At 43.9% G+C, this 26211-nt stretch overlaps 1 protein-coding gene across 3 annotated transcripts in view; it reads left to right on the forward strand.

The window, feature by feature from the left end:
* Positions 1-4112: 4112 nt before the first annotated feature.
* ANO6 (anoctamin 6) overlaps positions 4113-26211 on the forward strand; it is a 176952-nt gene continuing 154853 nt past the window's right edge. Inside the window, exon 1 of one of the 3 annotated variants that reach the window (XM_068276583.1) lies at positions 4113-4267. Coding sequence is in view for 1 of the 3 variants with exons in the window: in XM_068276577.1 (XP_068132678.1) it covers positions 7800-7857 (58 nt within the window). In the remaining 2 variants the exon portion in view is untranslated. Of the gene's footprint in view, positions 4268-7775; positions 7858-26211 lie in introns of those variants that run through there. The other 2 variants (XM_068276586.1, XM_068276577.1) reach the window with 2 other exon arrangements.

Below are 26211 nucleotides of genomic sequence, written 5' to 3' on the forward strand. Positions count from 1 at the left end.
TCAGGTCTCTTTTTGAAATTAATGGAGTATACCTTAGAGAAGGACGAGAAGCTAGCAAGCATTGCTAAGGGTATCCCAAAGAATGCAAAATATACATCTAAGGATATCCAAAATGAAATTATTCAAACACTGGCAGACATGGTGCTCAAAGAGGTCAGAAAGAAATATGAAAATGCTGATTCTGCAGGGTTCTGCCTCAAAAGTGATGGGACCAGGGACAGGTGCAATGTGGAAAATTTGTCTGTGATGATTCGATTTGTCAGCAATTCTATGCCAGAGGAGCATCTTATTGGGTTGCTTGACATGCATCAACTTGATGCAGAGTACATCACCGCTGAGATATTAACACACCTTTCTGATGCTGGCTACAGTGCTGACAAAATACTTAGCCAATGTTATGATGGGGCGTCTGTGATGAGTGGGGTAAAAGGGGGTGTACAAGCTCTGCTCCAAAATAAGTTATCTAGATATGTTCCTTATATCCACTGCTACAACCACCAACTGCACCTAGTTGTTGTGCATGCCATGCAGAGTGAACCATGTGCAAAAAGATTTTTTGACCTTTCTAGTTCACTGTACAAGTTTTTCCAGCACCACCATGTGTCTGAAAAATATGATGCACCTCATCTTAGAAGGCTGCTTGAAATACGATGGACAAGCCACTATGAGGTGACAAGGTGCATTGTTGAAAATCGAGACCATATTCTCAGTATCCTATCTGAGATGACAGAGGATGATGATGCTGCAGTTGACCTGTGTACTGAGGCATCGGGTCTGCTATGTCAAATTAGGAGGCATCACTTCTTTGAGACTGGAGAGTTTCTAGTGCAGGTGCTGGGTGTCTTGAAACCAGCAAATGCAATTCTACAGTCTCAGTCTGTGGATATGTGCAGTGCTTCTGAGGTTGTTTGTGCAGCACTGGAGTCCCTAAAAAACATTCGTAATCGTAAAGATGAGCATTGGGCAGAGTTACCTGAGGCGGCTGCTGGAGATGATTCACATCTTCCAAAGAGAAGGAGAACAATGAGCAAACACCTCAGTCAAAGTGTTGTGCTCTCAACTGTGGGCCATACAGATTCTGATAATCCTACCCTTAATCCCCATCAGTCTCTGAAAAGATCTCTGCTCAACATCCTTGACAGGGCCATTTCTGAAATGGAGACACGATTTTCACAGAGGAATGTTGACCTGATGAAAGCCATATCTTGTCTTGCACCCAAATCTAGTTCATTTTTAGATTCAACTCAGTTGCAGCCTCTAGCTATGCTGGCTGGCACAGTGGCAGACAACAATGCAAATCTGAAAAATGAAATCCTTGTGGCAAAACAGATGTTGCTCAAAAAAATTCCGAATGAAGCAGACCTGTCATCTGTGTGTAAATACCTGCAAGAGTACAAGGAAGCTTTCCCTGAATTACATAAATTGTATGTAACAGCCCTGGTAATTGGAGTATCTTTAGCAGCCTGTGAGAGTTCCTTCTCCACATTGTCAAGGGTTCTAACCCCCTATCGTCGCACCATGTCACACAAAAGAAAGCAGCATTTGGTGATCTTGGCCCATGAGAAGTCCATAACAAATAACTTGGACATGGATGAATTTTAGAAACTTTTTGCAAAGCGAAATAGGAGACTTTTGTTGTAGATTGGATTGGAGAGAAACCACCACTTGATCCACTTTAACCACTTTATCCACCGCTACAGTATCCACAGTCCTGGCCAAAAGTTTTGAGACTGTCAAAAATATTAGTTTTCACAAAGTTTGCTGCTAAACTGCTTTTAGATCTTTGTTTCAGTTGTTCATGTGATGTACTGAAATATAATTAAAAGCACTTCATATGTTGCAAAGGCATTTAATGACAATTACATGAGATTTATGCAAAGACTCAGTATTTGCAGTGTTGGCCCTTCTTTTTCAGGACCTCTGCAATTCGACTGGGCATGCTCTCAATCAACTTCTGGGCCAAACCTGACTGATAGCAATCCATTCTTTCATAATCACTTCTTTGAGTTTCTCAGAATTAGTTGGTTTTTGTTTGTCCACCCACCTCTTGAGGAATGACCACAAGTTCTCAATGGGATTAAGATCTGGGGAGTTTCCAGGCCATGGACCCAAAATTTCAAAGTTTTGGTCCCCGAGCCACTTAGTTATCACTTTTGCCTTATGACACGGTGCTCTATGCTGGAAAATGCATTGTTCTTCACCAAACTGTTGTTGGATTGTTGGAAGAAATTGCTGTTGGAGGGTTTTTTGGTACCATTCTTTATTCATGGCTGTGTTTTTTGGCAAAATTGTGAGTGAGCCCACTCCCTTGGATGAGAAGCAACCCCACACCTGAATGGTCTCAGGAGGCTTTACTGTTGTCATGACACAGGACTGATGGTAACGCTCACCTTTTCTTCTCCTGACAGGCCTTTTTCCAGATGCCCCAAACAATCGGAAAGAGGCTTCATTGGAGAACATGACTTTGCCCCAGTCCTCAGCAGTCCATTCACCATACTTTCTGCAGAAGATTAATCTGTCCCTGATGTTTTTTGGGAGAGAAGTTGCTTCTTTGCTGCCCTTCTTGACACTAGGCCATCTTCCAAAAGTCTTCGCCTCACTGTGTGTGCAGATACGCTCACACCTGCCTGCTGCCATTCCTGAGCAACCTCTGCACTGGTTGCACTCCGATCCCGCAGCTGAATCCTCTTTAGGAGACGATCCTGGTGCTTGCTGGACTTTCTTGGACGCCCTGAAGCCTTCTTAACAGGAATTGCACCTCTCTCCTTGAAGTTCTTGATCCTATAAATTGTTGATTTAGGTACAATCTTAGAAGCCACAATATCCTTGCCTGTGAAGCCATTTTTATGCAACGCAATGATGGCTGCATGCACTTCTTTGCTGGTCACCATGGTTAACAATGGAAGATCAATGATTTCAAGCATCACCCTCCGTTTAACATGTCAAGTCTGCCATTCTAACCTCTAAACACTCTTTATAACATTCAGGAGTATATGCAAATTGCTATTATAAAAATGTAGGCACCAACTTTTCTAGTTTCCAATATTTTTGACAGTCTCAAAACTTTGGCCAGGACTGTATGTCCTCTGTAACTTCACCTAACCCACAAGGACGTACATATAGGTTGTAAGGAATTCAGTGTCTGTCAGGCAGCGGAATGCAGGGATCCGGGGTGCATCCCCTGCTTCCGGGTCTCAGCGTGCTGCTGATGTCAGTGGAACGCAGGAGGTTTCTAAAAGCACATTGGATAGGCGGAAGACGCGCTCTCAGTACGCGCTCCGCAGATGTAAGCAGTGACACTGTGGTACTTGCTGACGGAGTGTGTCAGCTGGTAACAGCTCTGCAATTGGTTGTTTTTGATTCTACTTTCTGTTGATTGTTTAGTCCTGTTATTTAATCTCGGTGATCGCCCCCAGTTATCGCCCATGATAGCATTAGCTTTGGCTTGTTGCTGGGTAACGCTCACCATTGTATTGATTCCTGTTGCCGACCCTTCCCTTGTACCTTGACTACGCTTAGCTTGCCGCCTGGACTGACTTTTGCCTGATTAACGGATCTGCCTTAACGCTGCCTGGACTGACTTTGGCTTAGAGTGTCCAGAGCTAACGTGTGAAATCTCCTTAGCTCTGGACACTCTAAGCTTCACTAACCTGGAACACCTGTCTAGAGTCTCTACAAACAACTTGATCTATTCATCTGGAAAGCCTCAACCTCTAAGACCTCAGATGACTGTCATTACATATATACATATACAGTATGTAATCTGACAGCATTTCACCAAAAATACATGTAATCTGGCAGAGGTTCCTTGCAAGACAATTCTGGGCACAGTGGTAATATATGTATATGTAATGACAGTCATTGAAGGTTTGTCCAAACTTTTGGTCAGTGCTGTAAATTTTTGGGGGATACACTACAGCAGAGCTCAAACTTCCCCGGCAGACCTTTAACACCACTGTAAGGTCATGACATGTATATTTGGCCCCACCCATGACCACGCCCACGGTCTGTTGCATGACCACGCCCACCCTCATATGTGCCTGTCTAGAGCCGGCCCTGGCAGTTGCTCTGTCCAACTGCCAGAAAAAACTGTGTAGTGAGCAGGGAAGCTGGCGAGCATCATTGTTTAAATCCTTTTTACGGAATATCTTTGTAAAGAATAAAAGCCTTGCTGAAAATCCCCTATGAAGAGATGGACTAGTCCAAAACCTGTCGCTTTTGTCAGATTTCTACTACCTACTGTAAGTGACAACAAAATAGGAGAAAGGTAATTTATGGCTCATTTTAAACTGTAAAAAATGTACTTTTTATTTGTCTATGTTTGGCAAAAAATTGTAAAATTTAAAATACGTGCATAGTGCCCCGTTAAGGGCTAGTGCAAACTAAAATCGCTATTGCAATCACTAGCGCTTAGCGATTTGCAAAAGCAATTTTGTGAAGTGATTTTCAGAGTGATTTTTGAATTAATGAGTTTGTTTGCTCATTCATTCAAGCTGAATAGCTCGAAAAAATGCTACATGCAGTACTTTTGCAATTTAAAAAAAAATCACAACGCTGATGTGGGAACACCCTCATAGGATTTCAGTAGCCAAGTGCTTTTTAAAGCACTGGCGATCTGAAAAGCGCTCAGAAGTGCTCTTGGTGTGCACCAGCCCTAAAGGCTCATACACACATCAGACCATAGTCTATTGAAAATGAAAGATCACAGACCAATTTTACCCCCTTCCATGTAGTATGAGAGCCTACCTACACAGTCTTTTCTATGGAGCTGAACTCCCCATTAGAAAAAAATATACAGACACAAAAATCAGTATCTGCAAAAGATCTATTCCTGCCAAAGATCCGTTCCTGCAAAATGCATTCATAGTCTATGAGATCTGCAGATCATCATACACACCTTGTTTAACTGACATTCCTCTGCAGATGTGCAGCATCTTGCAAAGATTTCTGTCTGATGGGGAGTTCAGCTCCATAGAATAGACTGTGCAGGTATGGCTCTCATACTACATGGAAGGGGGTAAAATTGGTTTGTGATCTTTCATTTTCCAAAGACTTTTATCTGATGTGTGTATGAGCCTTAAGACTAGCTTTGAAGCATACAGTTAGGCAGGTAGCACACTTATTTGAATTGTGCACGGTTTGCCTTGCACAGCAAATGCCACACTGGCTATTGCAGTCAATGGCCCGCCTGGGAATTGCAAATCGTTGGCCTTACCTCATGTTTGCACTTTTACCCACAATTTTAAAGCTGACAGCTTTCTGCTACAAAATGCGCCGCATCACACTCAACGTGAATGCAGCATAGCAGTTAAATTGTCCTTTACGACAGAACACAATAGATTTGAGAGTGATATGGAGGCTGCCATATTTATTTCCTGGTAAATAATGTCAGTTGCCCTCATGCCCTGTCGATCTTCTAGTATAAGTAGTATTTGAGTCAAAACCCTGGAATAAGCATATGGCTAATCCAGTAAAACCTGAGTCAACTGAATACCTGATCTGCTGCATATGCTTGTTCAGAGTCTACAGCTAAAAGTATTAGAGACACAGGATCAGGGGGGACTGCCAGACAACTGGTATTGTTTAAAGGGCAACTGAAGTGCCAAAAATATGAAGGCTGCCATATTTATTTCCTGTTAACCTTCCTGGCGGTAAGCCCGAGCTTAGCTCGGGCTATGCCGCGCAGGAAGATATCTCAGCCCCTGGTGGGGCGATTTCCTCCATTCAAAATGCTGTACGCGCAGCTAGCACTTTGCTAGCCGCGCGTACAGCTTGATCGCCGCCGCTCTGCGGCGATCGCCCGTACGCAGCGGCGCAAGAGGCCCCCCGCCAGAGCCCTGCGCTGCCTGGACCAATGAGTTCCGGGCAGCGCTATGGGCTGGATCGGAGGTGTCTGACGTCAGGACGTCCATGACGTCATTCCGATCGTCGCCATGGCGACAGGAGAAGCCAAACAGGGGAGCGCGTTATATACGCGTTCCCCTGTTTGCTATTGATGCCGGCGACGATCGCACTAGAGGGACACATGCGCCCTCTAGTGGTGTTTCATGTAGCTACCACTCTGGTAGCTTTACATGAAACACACAAAAAAAAATAAATTAAAAAAAAAAGGATTTTTGTCAATTTGGCAAAAAAAATTAACCGCCAGGGAGGTTAAACAATACCAGTTGCCTGGCTGTCCTGCTGGTCTATTTGGATGCAGAAGTGTCTGAATTACACCAGAAACAAGCATGCAGCTAATCTTGTCAGATCAGACAATAATGTCAGAAACAACTGATCTGCTGCATGCTTGTTCAGGGTCTATGGCTAAAAGTATTAGAGACAGAGGATCAGCAGAATAACCAGGCAACTGGTATTGCTTAAAATATGGCAGCCTACAATGGGCTCTATTCACAAAGAGCCAAATTTTCTGCCAAATTTTACCGCTATATTCCCGCCAGCGGTAAACTCCGCATTTTTTCCACATTCACTAATATTTTCCGCATGCGGGAAAAAAGATGCGGAAACAGCCATTATTCATGCGGGAATCATGCGGTAAAAAGGTCGCATGAAAAAGTGTTTAAAAAAAAAAGTTAAAGTCCAGCAAGCACAGCCCTTAAGCCACCAGACTTCATTAAAGTCAATGGGATGCGGAATATATCACCTACTACTTGTAGGTGATAAAAAAAATCGGTAATTAACGATGAAATGATGCGCCTGAACATTTTTGAGAATTGATCTTTTATTGCGGAAAATACCGACTTTTGCGGAAATTTTTCCGCATGACTCCCGCACTTTTACCACACTTTTTCCGCATGCGGAAAAAACATGCGGAACCTTTTGAGAATTGCAATGTGGCTGTGTTTTGGTCGGTAACTTCCCGCATGCACTTTACCGCATGCGGGAAGTCTTTGAGAATATCACTCCAGTTGTCCTTTAAAAGGAAATAAATATGTCAGTATCCATATCCCTCTCACCTTGGGTTCCCTTTAAAGTGAACCTTAAATTAACAGGGGAAAAAAAGCCTGTGCCTGCGCCAGGACAAAATGATGCTCCAGGCCCTGCTGCAGCTCAGTCTTGGTTTTGGTGACTGAGCCTGTCGCGGCCACTGCACAGCCCTGGCCGTGCGTGTCCTTAATCACTCTCCCGCCGGTGGGAGTGTCTTGCGCATGCAGGATGGCGACAAGCTCAGTCACCAAAACCGTAACTGAGGCACGGCAGGGGACAGGAGGATTGTTATGTCCCAATGCAGGCACAGACTGTCTGCAGGGGAGTACATTTGAAATCGGCGCCGGTAGACTTGGGCGCAGGATACAGCTTTTATACGGCTGATCCTACTTCTGCACAAGTCCGGGCCGTTTTAATTACTATTCCATCTCCAGGCCGCCATGGATAGTGGGGGAATGAAATAATTCGGCTTCCAGCGATTGCTGGAGGCCGAATTATTGTGTTTTTTTAAGCAACCTCGGCTCCGTCTTCTGACGGAGCAGACGTTACTCACTGAGCGCTGCAATAGGAGTGATTCCTATTGTAGTCTGTGGAGGCGCCGGCTGCGCCCAAATCTGGCAGCACTGAAAAGCACTGCTCCGCTGCAGGGGGCTGGTAGAAGCCCCAGGTAAGTTAAACTTTTTTCCCCTCTTCTATCTTCACTTTAACTTTATGGGAATTCTTTAGCCTAGCCCTGTTCTTTGTTCCCTGATGAGTTTTGGAATCTGCTATAGTGGGTTTGTCTACCTGACTGGCATGTCTCCAGCCATAGCACATGTGGGTGTGTAACTTCCTCTTCCTGGCCAGCATTCGGCGTACTTAGGAGCAGGAGGATGACAGCTAAGGATAAGGATATCTTGGTTCTTTATGATTTTGTTAGCAGTCAAATTGGTGAGTGATATATTCAGGGCTTTTAAGCCTGCTTTCTACAAGTAGAAGCCATCCCATCACAGTGTTCTCATTAGCAATGTCACGGTTTCTCAGCAGCCCTGCAGGCTCTCATTAGCAACAAACTACTGATTTACAAACGTTTCATTTATTTTGGTAAAACTGTGTCTCATTTATCTATCAGCACTGCAGGCATTTGCTGGGAAATAGATCACTTTATAAACAACAGACTAAACTTTGTAGCAGTAATAATATAACACTTGTTAGCTGTTGTTACATTCACACTAGGGAAAGCTGGAGGCCATGTATTGTACCTGTGGTGCTGTCAGTGGTGATGCTGATCTCATTCATCACTACAGAAGTAAAATTTGACCAGGCAGTTTCTCCTGCTCTAAAGTCATCAGCAACTCCCAGGGCTGCAGGAACTGTGCACAGGGCTAATCAGATTCACTAGGGGCTAATGAGTGATACCTTTCAGCTTTATTGATAAATCCCTAATCATTAATTACCAAACAAAAGTTCTGGTCCTGCACATAGGCTTTCTGTAGACTAAGAAAATTAACTAAAATCTAATAATGAATCTATTTTTATTCATTGGATGGAGCAGTGCACAGAAATGCCTGCAGCAGCAATGTGTTCTCAGAATGCATTGCACCGCAATACGAGGGGGAAGCTGAAATTCTGATGTTGCTGACTTTGCATTGGCCACTGGGTGAAGGGACAAACCCAGGATTTTCAAGGGGGGGGGGGGGATTCCTGAAAGGTCTCCCTCAGCCATGCACAATTAAGTATAAATATGGTAGAACATCATGCTGGGTACACACAATGCAATTTCCCATCCCACCGAATGGGACAGATCAGGAACAGTTTGTATACAGATAGGCCTGGTGCACACCGAAAACCACTAGCAGATCCGCAAAATGCTAGCAGATTTTGAAACGCATTTTCTTCTTTTTCTGTAGCGTTTCAGCTAGCATTTTGCGGTTTTGTGAAGCGTTTTTGGTGTAGTAGATTTCATATATTGTCACGGTAAAGCTGTTACTGAACAGCTACTGTAACAAACGCCTGGCAAACCGCTCTGAAGTGCCGTTTTTCAGAGCAGTTTGCGTTTTTCCTATACTTAACATTGAGGCAGAAACGCATCCGCAATCCAAAATCTGCAGCAGCCCTGGAGTATGCGTTTCTGCAAAACGCCTCCCGCTCTGGTGTGCACCAGCCTATTGAAATACATTACCCTAGCGTATCTGCAAGCAGATCGCAAAACGCAGCCGAACCGCTCTGGTGTGCTCTAGGCCATACAGCCAACATTGCTAATGAAGGGGAAAGTGAAGCATTCACACAGCAGGGCACAGGGCTGTGCTCATACCTAACTCTAAGGGCTGGTGCACACCGGGCGGCTTTTTGGGCGTTTTCAGATCCGCTTGCGGCTGCGGATCTGCTTGGTCAATGTATCTCAATGGGGTGGTGCACACCAGAGCGGGAGGCGTTTTGCGGAAACGAAAAATGCCTGGGTGAGGCATTTTTTGGATTTCGGATGCGTTTCTGCCTCAATGTTAAGTATAGGAAAAACGCAAACCGCTCTGAAAAACGGCACTTCAGAGCGGTTTTGCAGGCGTTTTTGTTACAGAAGCTGTTCAGTAACAGCTTTACTGTAACAATATATGAAATCTACTATACTGAAAACCGCAGCAGCAATCCGCAAAACGCTAGCAAAACGCCTCATAAAAATAAAAAAAAGCGTTTAAAAATCTGCTAGCATTTTGCGGATCTGCTAGCGGGTTTTGGTGTGCACCAGCCCTAAGGGCTGGAACCCACAGGAGCGCTTTTGGCAGCACTGCGATACGCTAGCAGTTTGCCAAAACGCTGGGCTAATGTTAATGGATGGGGCAACTTCCACAGGAGCGTTTGCGTTTCCCAGAAACGCAAACGCAGGACCTGCAGCATTTTGGGAGCGTTAGCGCTTCAATGTAAAGTATTGAAACGCTAGCAGAAACGCTCAGCAAAACCTAAACTGAGCGGTTTTGCTAGCGTTTTGCGGTTCAGCACACTGTAACAAAATTAAAAATAATTCACAGGACCAATCAGGATAAAAACGCAAAACGCAAAAGCTACGCACCCGCTGGGCAAAAAAATACAATGTTGCAAAACATGACCAAAAACGTGCATGAATCCGCTTGCAAACCGCTCAGACAAAACACTAGCGGTTGCGTTTTGCGTTTGCTGATTTCAGTGGGTTCCAGGCCTAAGTTCCTCAGGGCTGTGCTCATACCTAACTCTAAGTTCCTCAGAGCTGCTGCTCCATCCATAGTCAACTGTAGCAGGGAAAGAAAGGGGGTGGTGCTATGAGCTGCAGGACGCTTGCAGATATTCTGGTGTCTAAACGGGTCTACATGAAAAGGGCGCTGGTAAAAAAGGGCGCCTGGTGGAGCCCATATATATATACCAACTTCGGCTACAAAAAAGGCGCCTGGTGTAGCCCATATAAACTTCGGCTACAAAAAAGACGCTTGGTGTAGCCCATATAAAAACTTCGGCTACAAAAAAAACAAGGCGCCTGGTGTAGCCCATATAAAAACTTCGGCTACAAAAAAACTCCGGGATGTGCTAATTACTATTCCCCCTCCAGGCCGCCATGGATAGTGGGGGAATGAAATAATTCGGCTTCCAGCGCTTGTAGCCCATATAAAAACTTCGGCTACAAAAAAAAAAGTCAATAATATGGGCTACAGAGGGGCACCTTACTGTAGCCGAAAAAAATATGGGCTACAAAGGGGAGCCCGCTTGTAGCTGAAAACCTTGTAGCCGAAAAAATATGGGCTACAAAGGGGAGCCCACTTGTAGCCTATATCAAAACTCGGGCGCCCTTTTCTACACCTTGTAGCCCATATTTCCAGAAATAACATTGATGTCTATGGCGGCGCCCTTTTCATACAGGCAGCTCGGGCGCCCTTTTCAACCGATCCCGTCTAAACTTGTGCCTGTCCCCAGACACTGCACTGGCCTTGGTCTGAGAGGGGTATTCTGGGCAGCTGTAATCCCCCCTGCATTTTGCCTATGGGGTGTAGCGAGGTGTATCACACTGTAAGGGTTCATTTACATTGTGCTTCACTCGTGTTAGCGTTCGCGTTGTTTTTTTTTGTTTTTTTTTTTCGGTCGCAATTTTTTTCTCCCGATTTCCAGTGCTTGGGTGGGCATTCCGTTTTTGTGAAAAGTGCTTTTTAAAAGCGTTTTTTTAATTCACTCCCTGACGCAAGTCAGGAAGTGAACTCTTTGACCTGGAAAATAATAAATACAATGTGTTTATTCTTAAAAATGTGAATGCAATCGCTGCACAAAGCGATTTGTGAGCATTTGCGTTTTTCCTATACCTTCAATTGAGACAAAATTGCACCAAAAATGGTCCAGGCACCGCTTTGCTGAATGCACAGCACACAAACTGCTCTGATATGAACCTTCTCATAGAGATTGTGAAATCACAATGCAGCATTGCAACACAAAAAAAAGGTGGTAACACACATAAACGTTGCGTTACCGTCGCATACAGGCAATGAAAAGTATGCTTTCCTGTACCTGATAACGTGTGCGTTTAGAGGTAACGCACTGCAAGCAGTGTGTTACCATAATGCTACACATTATGTGACATTCACAGTGCTACATGTGACATTCACAGTGCTAACGTTGCACTGTGAACGTCCCATAGGATTAGCATTGCAGTGCGGTAAGCTGTGTTATAAGAGTTTATAACGCAGCTCCGCAACATCCCACTATAAATGAGGCCTGAATGAAAAAAAAAAAAAAAAATTGTAATGTGTGTGGCCACCATAAGCCTGTTCTTATTTATCACCACTTCCATCTTGTTCATGGTTTACCTCGCCTGTGGAAAGATAGAATAATTATGTAGAAATGCAGCCTTTTTAGCATGTCTAAGGTCTGGTCACACGTAAATTCGCACATTTCCAGTTAGGTACTGGCCTGCCCTGTCCATTATGCATCCGCTTTCTATCAGTTTTACCTGATTGGACCGTAAATGTACACCTTTAGGTTCACATTGCAATCCGTTTTCTTTTCTTTTTTTTTGCGATTCCTGGCGCTTGGGTGGGCGGTGCGGTTTTGTAAAAAAAAAAAAAAAAAAAAAAAAAAAGCTTTTCTGAGGGCTGGGGCACACCGAGTGGCTTTTTCGAGCATTTCTGCAGCCGCTTGCGGATGCGGATACGCTAGGGTAATGTATTTCAATGGGGGTGTGCACACCACAGCGGGAGGCATTTTGCAGAAACAAATCCTCCCGGGGTGAGGCATTTTTTGGATTGCGGAGGCGTTTCTGCCTCAATGTTAAGTATAGGAAAAACGCAAACCGCTCTGAAAAACGGCAGATCAGAGCGGTTTGGCAGTCGGTTTTGTTACAGAAGCTGTTCAGTAACAGCTTTACTGTAACAATATATAAAATATGCTACACTGAAATCCGCAGCAGCAATCCGCAAAACGCCTCATGAAAATAGCGTTTAAAAATCTGCTAGCATTTTGCGGATCTGCTAGCGGGTTTTGGTGTGCACCGGGCCTAAGTGCTTTTCCAGAGCAGTGATATAAGTCAGGAAGTAAACTCTTTGACCCGGAAAAGAATAAATACAATGTATTTATTCTTTATTCTTAAAGAATACGCAATTTTGTGAGCGTCTTGTGTTTTTCCTATGCCTTCCATTGAGGCGTAATCACCTCAAAGAAAGGTACAGGTACCGCTTTGTTGAGCGGATCGGAAACGAACCGCTCAGATGTGAACTCTCTTGTAGGGAATCATTTCACAAGCGTTTTTAGGGTGATTTTGAAAATCGCCTGCGCTTGAAAAAAGGGCAAAACCGCCCTTAGTGTGAACGAACCCTTAAAGGAAAACTGTAGTGAGAGGTATATGGAGGCTGCCATATTGATTTCCTTTTAAGCTATACCAGTTGCCTGCAGCCCTGCTGATCTATTTGGCTGCAGTAGTGTGAATCACACCAGAAACAAGCATGCAGCTAATCTTGTCAGATCTTACAAAAATGTCAAACACAAGATCTGCTGCATGCTTGTTCAGGGTCTAGGGCTAAAAGTATTGGAGGCAGAGGATCTGCAGGATAGCCAGGTAACTGGTATTGCTTAAAAGGAAATCAATATGGTAGCCTCCATATACCTTTCACTACAGTTCTCCTTTAATGAGATTTTCTCCCCCCTGTCAGATATACTGTATATGGATGCAAGGGGCCATATGCAATTAACATTTTCTCCTAGGAGATAATTTTTCCATCTTCTCTTTTAAATAGGTTTTCAGCATTTTGCACTTGAAATAGCTCCAGAAATAGGTGAAAAAAGTACTGTCCAAATTATTTTGAGTCTTTTGCTTACTGGTGGCTTAAAAGGCATTTTATGACAAGCTGTGAAAATATCACCTAGGAGAAAACTCAGGAGAAAAAGTGAATTGCAAATGGGCCCAGTTGGCTTACCTGATAACAATAATTTAAGTAACGCTCCAGGACAGGTACACTTTGAGACTCGGTTCCTCGCAGGAACAGGAAACATACGTCAGCCTCTCTATAGATTTCAAAAGGAATGAGGGTAAGGCAGTATGATAACAAGTAACACAAGCCTACGTCAGTACTAACCTAACTAATAATATCACATATAATAAAATTTATTTTTTTAAACGATTATCCAATATAGATAATACGTATGGCTGGGTACCCGACTTGACCTGTAGTGTTACTTAAAATACACCTGAAGCCAGAGGGATATGGGGGCTGCCATATTTATTTCCTTTTTTAGAAATACTAGTTGCTTGGCTATCCTGCTGATCCTCTGCCTAATACTTTTAGCCATAGACCCTGAACAAGCATGCAGATCAGGTATTTCTGACATTATTGCCAGAACTGACGAGATTAGCTGCAAGCTTGTTTCTGGTGTAATTCAGGCACTACTGCAGCCAAATGGATCAGCAGGGCTGCCAGGCAACTGATAATGTTTACAGAGACTCTGAAGCGAGTCTAAATTCATGTTTTTATAGCTAGTGCTAGACCGCCGCATCCCCGCAGCAAAATGAGGGGTTTATACCCCCCAAATCCCCTGTGCAAAATCCACAACTTTCTTGGTGTGGATTTTGCTGCCCATGGAGGCAGAGCTTTGAGCTGCAGCTCTGCCTCCATGTGCGTCAATCTGCCCATGGATCTTCACCTCTCCCCGCCCCTCTCAGCGAAGGAAGATTGAGAGGGGCGGGGAGAGGCGGCGTTCAGCGGGGATTGACACGTGAAGAGGCAGAGCTACAGCCCTAAGCTCTGCCTCAAGCAGGAAGCGCTCCCCGGACTCAGCAGAGGGGATTTGGGGGGTATAAACCCCTCGTTTTGCCACGGGGATGCAGCGGTCTAACACTAGCTGAAGTGCTGAACATTAATAAAAGTTAAAAACGGGAATTTTGACTTGCTTCAGATTCTCTTTAAAGGGAAATAAATATGACAGCGTTCATATACTTCTTGCTTCAGGTTCCCTTTAAATTATAGTTACCAGGTAAACTAACGCCTGGTTTTTCCAGTAACACTCCAGGACAGGTACATTCTGAGATGATAAGCAAAAAATCAATCCCCAACCTTAGAGTGGGCTAATTGCCTTTAGGACAGTTCTCCCACAGTCTTGATCGGCCGCCGATATAAAGATTCCCTATTGCAGCCTTACATTTGTTCAACAGTGTTGTACTTGCAACAGGTTGTTGGAAGGCAATCGACTACAACCGGTCTGTTTCTTTCTATAGAATTCACAAATATTATTATTAACGGATCCATTGCCAGTTTTTTATCTAAAAATACTGACAGAGCTGAGATCTGAACTTCTATTGTACTCAAAGCTAGACCTTCCTCTACACCTTTCTGCAGAAATTCTAGGATGTCCTTTCAGTAGCCAATCTGTGAGCTTCCATCTGGTTGTTTGTGCTACTAGACCAGGTTCATAAACTGGTATCTGCCAGTGCCAGGGCCGATCCACCAACAAAGTCAATAACTGGGTACCACCCTCCTGGGTCAATTTGGTGCTATCAAAATCATTAGACAATCCGACCTTAACAGTTTCTATAGTACTACCAATGACCTAAAGTTCAACGGTGTGCTATTGCATCTATTCCTAATGGCCTGTCCATCATGTTTGGAGAGTAGAACTTTCCACACTCCTCTAGATTCACAACCAGCCACCAATAAAGTCAGCACTATGCAAAACCATTATACAGTATAAGCAAGTAAATGGCTATAATCAGAATAACCAGATCAAATAGACCCTTCTCAGCTCATTAGCTGATCAGAGAGGGGTATATCTGATTGAATCCCTCCACACACTGTACACAGATTTTCAATAGAGTTTAGCATGAAATCTATTGAAAATCAATGTGCGCTGCCTGCCGAGTACCCAGGTCTCCCAGTCTCTCTCCCCCCTCCCCCCAGCTCCATGCAGAGTAAAGGCAGTGGAGATTATGCTCACCTATATGCCACCATGTGTCTTCTTTCCATGGCTGGGCGCTTGTCCCTGTCTCTTCTCGGGGAGCTTGTGTTCCGTGACAAATGCTAGAGGCCAAACACTAGGGGCACCGTGGTACATAACATACGTGACCACTAGAGGCCTCTAGTGTTTGTGACATGACAGACACAGGGAGGAGTGGAAAGAAGACACAGGAGGAGACGTTCCAATGGACAAGTGAGTGTAATTTTCACTGCCTATACTGCACGCTGCGGAATCAAAGGCCACGCTCAGACCTGGCGCCGATCAAGCAATACCTAGTTTCCAGGGCAATTGACCAAATCAATCATTTTCAGATTAGATTCAATCAGGAATTGTGGCAACGTTTTCTAGCAGATTTGATAGAATCATCTAAATATATTCATGAAAAGAATCAACCAGTGTATACCCACCTTTAGCCTAGGTTCCCACATGTACTGGACTCCAGTGGCTAGCAGGAGCAAACGGTGGTGTCCACTCTTATGGTCTGTTTGTGGTCCACTTGGAGCCCAGAGCAGATGCTTTTCCACCACAGCCTATATAAGAAATGCATGTTCTCCAGGAAAAATCTTTGACAGCACAAAAGTGTAAATGAATCCTATTTATAAAATATGATTCATTCACTGTCGGATTTTCATATTGCAGTTAAATCGATAAAAAAAATGTCCATTTTCCACTGTAGAGGGAACTGAGCCTGAGGGCTAGTTTACAGTGCAAAGTTGTGCTGCAGAATAAATCCACCTTAGCAGTATGGATGAGCTCAGCTCATCCATGACCGCCGCGGTGGATTGCTGAGGCCCTGGTGGGCCAATTTTTAACAATTTTGTTTTAAAAACATGCAGCTAGCGCTTTGCTAGCTGCGTGTTGTGATCGATCGCTACCGCTTGCCGCCGATGCGCCGCTACCCGCCGCATTACAGGCCCCCCCTCCCCCGAGACCCCTATAGCGCTAGGCTAGCTACATGATTTTAAATAAAAAAAAAAAAAAACTGCTGCGCCGCCACCCTGGCGATTTTAATAGATTAACTCACTGCCCATACAATTCTATGGGCCTGTTCACAGTAATGTGTTGTAATGGATCACATTATTCTAACTCGCTGCACGCAGGCTTTGTATTAAAGTCTATGTTCAGTTTCCACTGCAGTTCACACTCATTGTAACACGTCCGTTATGCAACTGAACACTGTGAATCCAGCCTTAGGGCTAGGACCCACTAAAAGCAATCACTAATAGTAAATGCTAGCGTTTGGGAAGATCTATGGAAGATCTATGGAGCGTTTTTGAGGGACAGCAATTTTGCCTGCATTCCCTCAAACTAATTCGCTACAGAAATTCTGGGTTTTATGAGGTTGGAACCACCCTCCTAGTGTTCCACTGTGGCAGCACTTTGCAAACTGTCAGTGATCGTCAAACACTGCAAGAGTGTTCATTGTGGACCATGGGCCTTAGGGCCCATTTCCACTTGCACGGTTTCTGCGCCGAATCCGCAGAGTTTCCCTGCAGGCAAATCACGCGGGGAAACTCTGCCATTGGGAGTACTAGCTCCGCCGCCCAAATCGCATGGCACGGCTGATGGGATTCGTCTGTGTGGCCACAGACTCGGAAGTGCCGCCGCGCGACGCGCAGACGCGTGCAGCACAAGTGGAAACGTGCCCTTACTGTGCACTACTTCCAATATCTGGTATTGACCTGACATTTGCATTCTTGTCCTCCCTGTTGCCTGCACCCTGCTAGTTTGTACCTTGTCTTGCTGTATATTTGTAAATATTCAATTTGTTCTGTAGTTAGTTATGCAGGATGTTGTTTTTTGTAGTGTTAGCTACTTATTGATATGCCACTAATGTTTGTTGTGTTTTCACCTGTAAATAGTACAGTCTTCCCAAGAAAAACATGATTTTCATAGTTTTTTGGAGTTGGGTCTTCACTATTGGTCACCAGATGCCAGGGGTGCGCTCCTGGCCTGGCACCCAATTAGGCACCATGTTAGGCAGGTAACAACACACTTGTTGAATCGCCCTCGTTTTTTTTCCCCCCATCCAAAATTGCATGGAAATGTAAGTCATTGGGATGACTCACACTTGCAATATAATTTTGGATGCATCTAAGAGACAAATCCCGAATGGCCTCAAACATAACATTGCACACAATGTGCGAATTCTCTCATAGCCAAAAGTTCAGTTCAAACGTACATTGTGAATGCAAAATAATCTGTGGGAAACCACGTTCATTTTCTGCAGTCATGTGTTCTCTGCTTTGCAGTGTGATAAACAATGCCCTCTTTACATGAAGAGGGATTCTCAACCCAAGTCCAACATTCAGGTCTGCTTTAAAACATTTTCCCTCTAAGCCGACAATCTGAACCTGAATGGGAAAGCACAAAATGTCCTATACCAAAACCTAGAATATAGACGTAGTAATACGCACCACCTTCAGTAGTAAATCTTCATTTATTGATAAAAAGACATACAATAAAAACAAAGAACTGTAGGGCACTGTTTCAGGCTAACCGCCCATCTTCATGTTGCCCAGTTCTAAATGTTACATACAGCAGGTCCTCACATTTGTATGTCTCTTCTGATTGGACACTGATTTGTATATAGGTTTGAATTGCTGTATGTAACATTAAGAACTGGGCAACATGAAGATAGGCGGTTAGCCTGAAACAGTGGACTGGCTTGCCCTACAGTTCTTTGTTTTTATTGTATGTATTTTTATCAATAAATTAAGATTTACTACTGAAGGTGGTGCAGACTACTATGTCTATATTCTGCCTTTGAATCCTGTGGTGCCCGGGATTTGTTTTCCAGCACACCTGCCATTCCTGATTGGATGGCTAGCCTGTGAGTGGGACTTCATCCATAGTGTCTATACCAAAACCTAAGCTATCGGATATGGAGTCTGATGCATGAATGCACTGGCGTAACAATAGGCCCTGCAGCCCCTGCTCCCTGGGGCCCGCTCGGGGCCGTTTTGTGGGGGCTGGAGGATTGGCAGCATGAGGGAAAAGCCTTGGCCACAGTCGGCGGGGAGAGGGGCAGTTCCCCCCCCCCCCCCCCTCCCTCACCTCGGGGCTCTCCCCTCTGCGTTCCCCTCCAGCTAGTTACAGTGTGGGCAGCGGGCAGCGGTGGGCAGATACATACCTTCTTCCGTGTGTTCCACCGCATACTCCTCGCTCTAACGGCTGACGTCACTTCCTGCTCTGAAATTCTGCAAGGGGGCCCGGTGGGGCCTAGTTACGCCCCTGCATGAATGGCCGATAAAATTTGCGACGTGCAGGAGCCACACATAAATTTTATTAGTACTAATGCTAGGGGTGCAGCATGCAGAGCACTATTAGTGCACCAAGCATTACCATAGCAACATGCTCTGTACTAATAGCGTAATGTGTGTTGCTACATTGTGGCTAATACAGGCAGCACTCCGGCGGTTAGTCCCGGTGAAACCAGGTGCAGGCAGCACACAGCAAATTTACCGGCCATTCGTGCATCAGGTCCATGAAACTTTGCTTTATTTTTCTCTTTGTATCATAGAACCTTATCTGAGACCTTATCTGAGCTTGCTGGTTAGTCTGTGCCTCTCGGATTTACAAGCCCTACTCCATAGAGCCAAATTAATCCATGCCATGCACTGATGAGGATCAAACAATCCGAAACAGTCTGTATGCATGTTGGATTATTATGGCTCTGTACATATTAACAAGCTGACACATCATTGCATTCCAGCGGTTCTGGAGGTGTGTTTAGCTTCTAAGGGTACAATGGTTAATTTGCATATATTCAGCAGTGGTGCCTGGGAGACATCTCGAGCTCACTCCAACCTGAATTATCGCAAATTCTTTCTGTTTTAGGAAAGCAAACTTTTGTTTATCTGAGACCAGACATATATTTTTTTTTATTTTTTTTTTATTTTTTTTAATTTAAAAAAAAAACAACAACTTATCTTTGCTGTCAGCAGCTATAAGAACAGAAATTGCAACGTTGGCATTTATAGACCACATATGAGAAATAGTTTCCACAAAATAACAAATTTAGTAAATCACCACAAGGTGGAGCCCTCACTAAGGGTTTCACTAAACCTTTGTTTGCATGTAACTGAAACAACTTCAGGAAAACAATTGCTGCAGTGAAGAAGGGTGAGGGGCAAGCGTACACTGAAAAAAGGGCGTCTGCAAATTTGGGTGCAAGGTGAAGCTGCTAGTACAATATAATAGAAAAATTACCAATATACTACTACTAGGCACAGGCTGATACCGATAAAACATTGGTAATTTTACTGATATTCTAATCACTTTACCTAACCTTCTTCTCACACTGACCTACCCTCTACCTATTCCTAACACTAACCTACCTCCCGCTGATATCTGCATCCCCAACATCCCCCACTAAAGTGTCCCTCCGATATCAGCGCCACCCTCCACCACTATTGATCTCTGCCAAATTTTATTTATAGTCTGTTTCCGGTGCCCAAATAACACTGGGCGCCTTGCTATAGCTGCAATTAACAGTACGGTCTATGTGGCACCCAAATTACCAGTCACACGGGGGAAACATGATTTTCTAGAAAAGAAGTGCAAAAAAAAACAAAAGCTAGGTAAAGTGGGCTGCAGAGCCTGATAAATGTTTCAGGGCAGTAGGGCTGCATCTAAACAGGGCTCAGACACACTATAAGCGCTTTTCTGAGCGCTTTTTGGCCATCAGAGCTTTCTAAGAGCTTTTTAAAAAAGCTCCCATTGACTTACAGTAAAATCGCGTTCACTGTAAAATTGGGCAATTTTTACTTGTAGGTAGAAAAAATAGTAATACCTTTTAATACTTTTTACTACTATGCAATTTTTACTCTAACTCAATGGGAGCTTTAAAAGAAAAAAAAAAAAGCTTTCAAAAAGCTCTGATGGCCAAAAAGCGCTCAGAAAAGTGCCTATAGTGTGTCTGAGCCCTAAGGCCTGGTGCACACCAAAAACCGCTAGCAGATCCGCAAAATGCTAGCAGATTTTGAAACGCTTTTTCTTTTTCTGCAGCGTTTCAGCTAGCGTTTTGCGGTTTTGTGTAGTGGTTTTGGTGTAGTAGATTTCATGTATTGTTACAGTAAAGCTGTTAATGAACAGCTACTGTAACAAAAAACGCCTGGCAAACCACTCTGAAGTGCCGTTTTTCAGAGCGGTTTGCGGTTTTCCTATACTTAACATTGAGGCAGAAACGCATCCGCAATCCAAAATCTGCAGCAGCCCGGGAGTATGCATTTCTGCAAAACGCCTCCCGCTTTGGTGTGCACCAGCCCATTGAAATACATTACCCTAGCGGATTTCATTCCAAGAACAAGCGGTTGCGCACATCAGGTAAAACATAGCCTTTATTCCATCAAGTTTAAAAATCCATATACTTCACCACCATGGAGAGAGGTACAGGCAGAGAGAGAAAAGGTCAACAGCAGTTTCGCGCCTGTGTGCTGTGGCGCATCGTCAGGACAATGCGCCACAGCACACAGGCGCGAAACGGCTGTTGACCTTTTCTCTCTCTGCCTGTACCTCTCTCCATGGTGGTGAAGTATATGGATTTTTAAACTTGATGGAATAAAGGCTATGTTTTACCTGATGTGCGCAACCGCTTGTTCTTGGATTGAAATTGCTGTGATGACTATTGGGAAGTAGCACTCAGGTTGTATCCTGTGGTCCTGTGCATAGATCTTCTCCTTTTTTTGTGTATTGGATTATTACCCTAGCGGATCCGCACCCGCAAGCGGATCGCAAACCGCAGCGGAAACGCTCTGGTGTGCACTAGGCCTTAGAGCTGGAGCCCACAAGAAATCGCCTAAGGGGCCTTTCACACTCTTTCTCATGTATGCACAGTATGGAGCTGTCGGTCTTTGGGAGCACTTGGGCACTTGAAGCCTCCTGCAGCAGGGGATTCAAACAGGGGTGACATTGCTGTAATGAGGGGACTGTGAGATAATCGGGAAGGCTCTATAGGATCCAGAGCTTTCCCTCTCCATAGGTAAGTATCTGTTTGTTTATTTTTAAATTTAAATTGACATTCGCTTTTTACACACGTCTGATTTTTCGCCTGATTGTTGTTTGAACGACTTAGGGTTTTTTGCAAAAAACTGAACGATGTCCGGATCCGTTCCGTGCGCATCCGGACCGGATGCGTATGGTTGCACTCAGGATCCGTTCCGTTTGCATCCGTTTTTTCATCAGTTGGTGATCAGGTTGATATCCGGATCCGTCTTTAAAGAGCTACAGACTATATAAATTCTTGGGGTCTGGTAGGTCTTCAGAAGCCCTGGGGTCATTGTTGGAGACAGCCTGACGTGTGGAGACCATCCTTGGATATAGAGACTGCAGTTTGGACCATGGATCCAGTCTTTTTGTACTCATTTTACCTGGGAATTGTCTCCTTTTTTGATTTTTACCTATACTATGTGGGAAGAAGGCGTGTTCCTCGCAGGAGATGGTGGGTGCACCAGGCAGGTAGCTGCTGCACCTGTAGAATCAGGTGCTCAGGTGTGTAGAGCCTCACCTCTTCCGCAGTGGCGTAGCTAAGGTGCTGTGGGCCCTGATGCAAGTTTTACAATGGGGATCCCCAAGCACTCTATACATAACAATTGCCACTGCGCACCAAAACCTGCCAATGGCAACTACAGTGTCAGAGGTGCAAGAAGGGGATGGGGAGCAGTTTGTTAGTGATTACCACCATTCAAAGTATCTATAGAAGTGATAATTATGAGCACAGGACCAATAGAGAGCTAATACTGTAGTTGAGGAAGGGCCCTTCGGGGCCCCTCTGGCCCAAGGGCCCCGATGCGGTCGCTACCTCTGCACCCCCTATTGCTACGCCCCTGCCTCTTCGTCCGACATGTTGCCAAATATCTCCAGCCACAAGTCACTGCTGCTCCACTCCTCAAACGCTGGGCCCATGAAAACGCATAGGAAGTGGGTAGAACGTCCAGATTTTTTTTTATAGCCAGTGTGTTGCCTCCTTTCCATTTCTCATTGGTTCAGCTGTGCGGATGGTGCAGTCAGGATCCGGTCTGAGTGCGGCGGCTGGATCCGACGTACGTGAAAAATAGAGCAAGTTGGAAAGGTGTCCGGAGTCCGTGTCCGGTCCGTGTGGAACGGACGAGTATGTACGCATCCATAGACTATCATTGGATTGCCAAACGTCCGTTCCGTTTGTACAGTATACGTTCCGGATCCGGTCCGGAAAATCCTGACTGCTAACGCAAATGTGAAACCTGCCTTAATGTGCAAACAACAAGTCGTTCAAACGTCACGTACACACAGACCAACTAAACGGCTGATATGCTAATTTTACCTAATTTACATGTTGTTTGACTGGACAATGGATTGGATAGAACAATGGACTAGATTAAAGGACTGATCAAACGACTGTATGTTTGAATGACTATTAGTTGGACAAACTACTGGAAGTCCTTTGTACATACAGTACAAGTTGGTTCAACGGATCCACCAAGTGGATCAGGCAAACCAGCTGTTATCAGTCACTCGATGGCACGTACACACTCCTGACTTGTTGTTCAAACGACCAGTTTGAACGACAGTTGGTCAAAAAAAGCAGACGTGTGTACGTACCTTTATCTCAAAAAGTTGAAAGGTATGCTCAGGTTTGCTTGAAGTGGACCTATAAATACTTTGTTTACTGAGTTCTTATAAGTTCACAGTAATGTACACAAAAGTGGACTAGGGCAAGAATTGGATACTTATCTGATGTTTATTTTTTTTTCAACTCAAACCACATTGGTCATTGGATTAAGCCAATTTTCACAATTCTGCTATGCCTTTACTTAAGTTGATAGATCTTGGGCAACTTTGACTCTACCCAAACACATTTAAGGGGCCCATACACTGGTCGATGTCAGCCTTCGATTGACCGATCGATTGGAAATCGATTAGCGGTCGACTTCGATCAATTTTATCTATCTGACAGGAAGGAAGATCTAGGTCGATCTGTTGCTGGCAGCAGATCGATGTCCCATAGAGTTGCATTGGATCTAATGGTGCAGTAATTCCTCTAGAATAGATCAATTTTCAATAGATTTCATCCTGAAATCTATTGGAAATTTGTTCCTAGTGTGTGGCACACATCAGATTCCTGTCAGATTCGACCTGACAGGCATCTGACAGAAATCTATCTAATGGAATCTGCTGCAAATCTATCAGTGTATGGCCACCTTTATGCTACATACACACTTGAGATAAAAGTCTCTGGAAAAGGCAAGATCACAGACCAATTTTACCCCCTTCCATGTAGTATGAGAGCCATACGCTACACAGTCTATTCTATTGAGCTGGACTCCCCGAGTCCCCATCAGATAAAATCTTTGCAAGATGCTGTATACAAAGATGCTGTACACATTCAAAAGATAAGTATCTGCAAAAGATCCGTTCCTGCAAAATGCATTCATAGTCTATGATATCTGCAGATCTCAATACACACCTTGTTTAACAGACATTAATTTGCAGATCTGACAATCATCTGCAGATCTGAAGATCCATCCTTAAACAAGGTGTGTATTGAGATCTTCAGATATCATAGACTATGAATGCATTTTGCAGGAACGGATCTTTTGCAGGAACAGATTTTTTGCAGATACTGATCTTTTGAAGATTTTATCTGATGGGAAGTTCAGCTCAATAGAATAGACTGTGTAGAGTATGGCTCTCATACTACATGAAATGGGGTAAAATTGGTTTGTGATCTTGCCTTTTCCAGAGACTTTTATCTCAAGTGTGTATGTAGCATTAGTCTTGTTTTTGGGACAGATAGGGCTTTCTTTTGATATCATTTAAAGGATACCCAAAGTGACACGTGACATAATGAGATAGACGTGTATGTACAGTGCCTAGCACACAAATAACTATTCTGTGTTCCTTTTTTTCGTTCTCTGCTTGAAAGAGTTAAATATCAGGTATGTAAGTGACTGACTCAGTCCTGACTCAGACAGGAAGTGACTACAGTGTGACCCTGTCAGCCACTTACATACCCGATATTTAACGCTTTCAGGCAGAGAAAGAAAAAAAAAGGAACACAGCATAGTAATTTGTGTGCTAGGCACTGTACATACACATTTTCTGCCCACCAACTGAGCTTTCTGTTGGTGGGCTCTGATGGCTCCTGCAATGTTTTATTATTTTTATTTATTTGGTTTGTTGTTGTTTTTTTTATTAACAAATGTGTCTATTAGGTGGTCAGAAAGGGGTTGAAGGACCATGCATATTCAAATCTACATCTAGTCTATGAATGCTAGTTTCTGACACATTGTAGATTTTTACTCCAGCATTCTTGTGTACTCGGACAGCTGGCACCTTCTGGAATAAATGAGGAGTGATTTTGAATAGCTCCTTATCAACTGATCACCAGGATCGCATAATTATCACTTTTTTGGTCTAATGCTGAATACACACGCACTCGATTTCCCGCACTCGATTTCCCGCTCGATTCCCGTTGAGTCGTTTATTTCCAACATGTCCGATTTGCATTTCGATTGAATCGTTAGGTCAATTCGCATGTAAAGTATGCCAAATCGACCTAATGATTCATCGAAATGCAAATAGGACATGTTGGAAATAAACAAATCGACAGGAATCGAGCGGGAAATAGAGTGCGGGAAAGCATTAAAGCAGCATTAAAATCCTATTTTCCTCCTCTATTTAGTGCTCATGCAGTGTACCTAAAGATAAATAAATTATCTACATAATTTTTACATCTCTGTATAGACAACATATGGAATAATCAGTTTCTGAAAGTTTTACTGCTGCAATTTGAGATATTTACATATTTTTGTATGACTTTTTTTTTCATTTGTAAGCATATTATCTCTTAAAAATACAAGCAAATTCCAGATTTACTATAATTAAAGGATACCTGAAGTGACATGTGACATGATGAGATAGACATTGGGGGGGGGGAATCATTTGTGTGCTGCGTTCTATGGCTCTGCAGCAAACTGGTAAAGCTACAGAGCACAATATTGTACAAAATAGCCTGGTCACTAGGTGGGTGTAAGCCTATGGTCCTGAAGTAGTTAATCAGCATTACATTTATTTATTTTCAAATGTTAATATAAAGGGAAAAAAAGGGGGGGGGGGGTCTCAGTGCTGGAAAGGCAAGGAGGAGGGGGACAAGGAAAGCCTCTGGGTTATCTAGTGGCTTCCTTCTACTTAGGCAAGTACCCATTTGGGGCACCTTTTTCGCTACAGGTACACTTTAAGGCCTGGGGCTCACTAGTAGCGCTTTTCTGAGCGTCTGGGATTTGTAAAGCTCTTGCTATCTCTTAAGTGGGATCACACACATAGCATCACATTAGCAAAAGCTTTTTAAATCACAAATGCTCAGAAAAGTGCTGCTAGTGGGTCTCAAAGGACAGTTGGGAGCTAAGATGGAGTTCACTTCAACCTCCAGGAAGATACAGAGAAGTTCTTCTACATACAAAGAGGTAGCCACTATATTCAATATATTAATCAACTTATACTGGACATTGGTTTTCCAATAATGATATCTCAAATACTCTGAATCATCCAGGACCCAAACTTGTGTTCTGTTTGTCAGAACGGACCTGTTACTGTGTTACTGGCCGCACAATCACATGGACGGATCTCAGCATGTGGAAGGCTATGATTAGTTCAAGCTGGCCGTTTTTTTTAAATGGATCAGGTAACAATATCCTGTCTGCATATTCTCTTTATAGAGCATTGTTACTAGAAAGCCTTCTCTAGACACTCCCTATTTCTTTGTGATGACAGAAACAAGCCAAGTACTTCTATGTGGTACATCACCAGCAATCAGCTGGGCGCCGATGGAGGGAGCGAGCACCATAGTAAAGTTTGTTGTTGTTGTTCTCTCCC

This window comes from Hyperolius riggenbachi, chromosome 3 (assembly GCF_040937935.1).
Source record: "Hyperolius riggenbachi isolate aHypRig1 chromosome 3, aHypRig1.pri, whole genome shotgun sequence".
Taxonomy (NCBI): Eukaryota; Metazoa; Chordata; class Amphibia; order Anura; family Hyperoliidae; genus Hyperolius; species Hyperolius riggenbachi.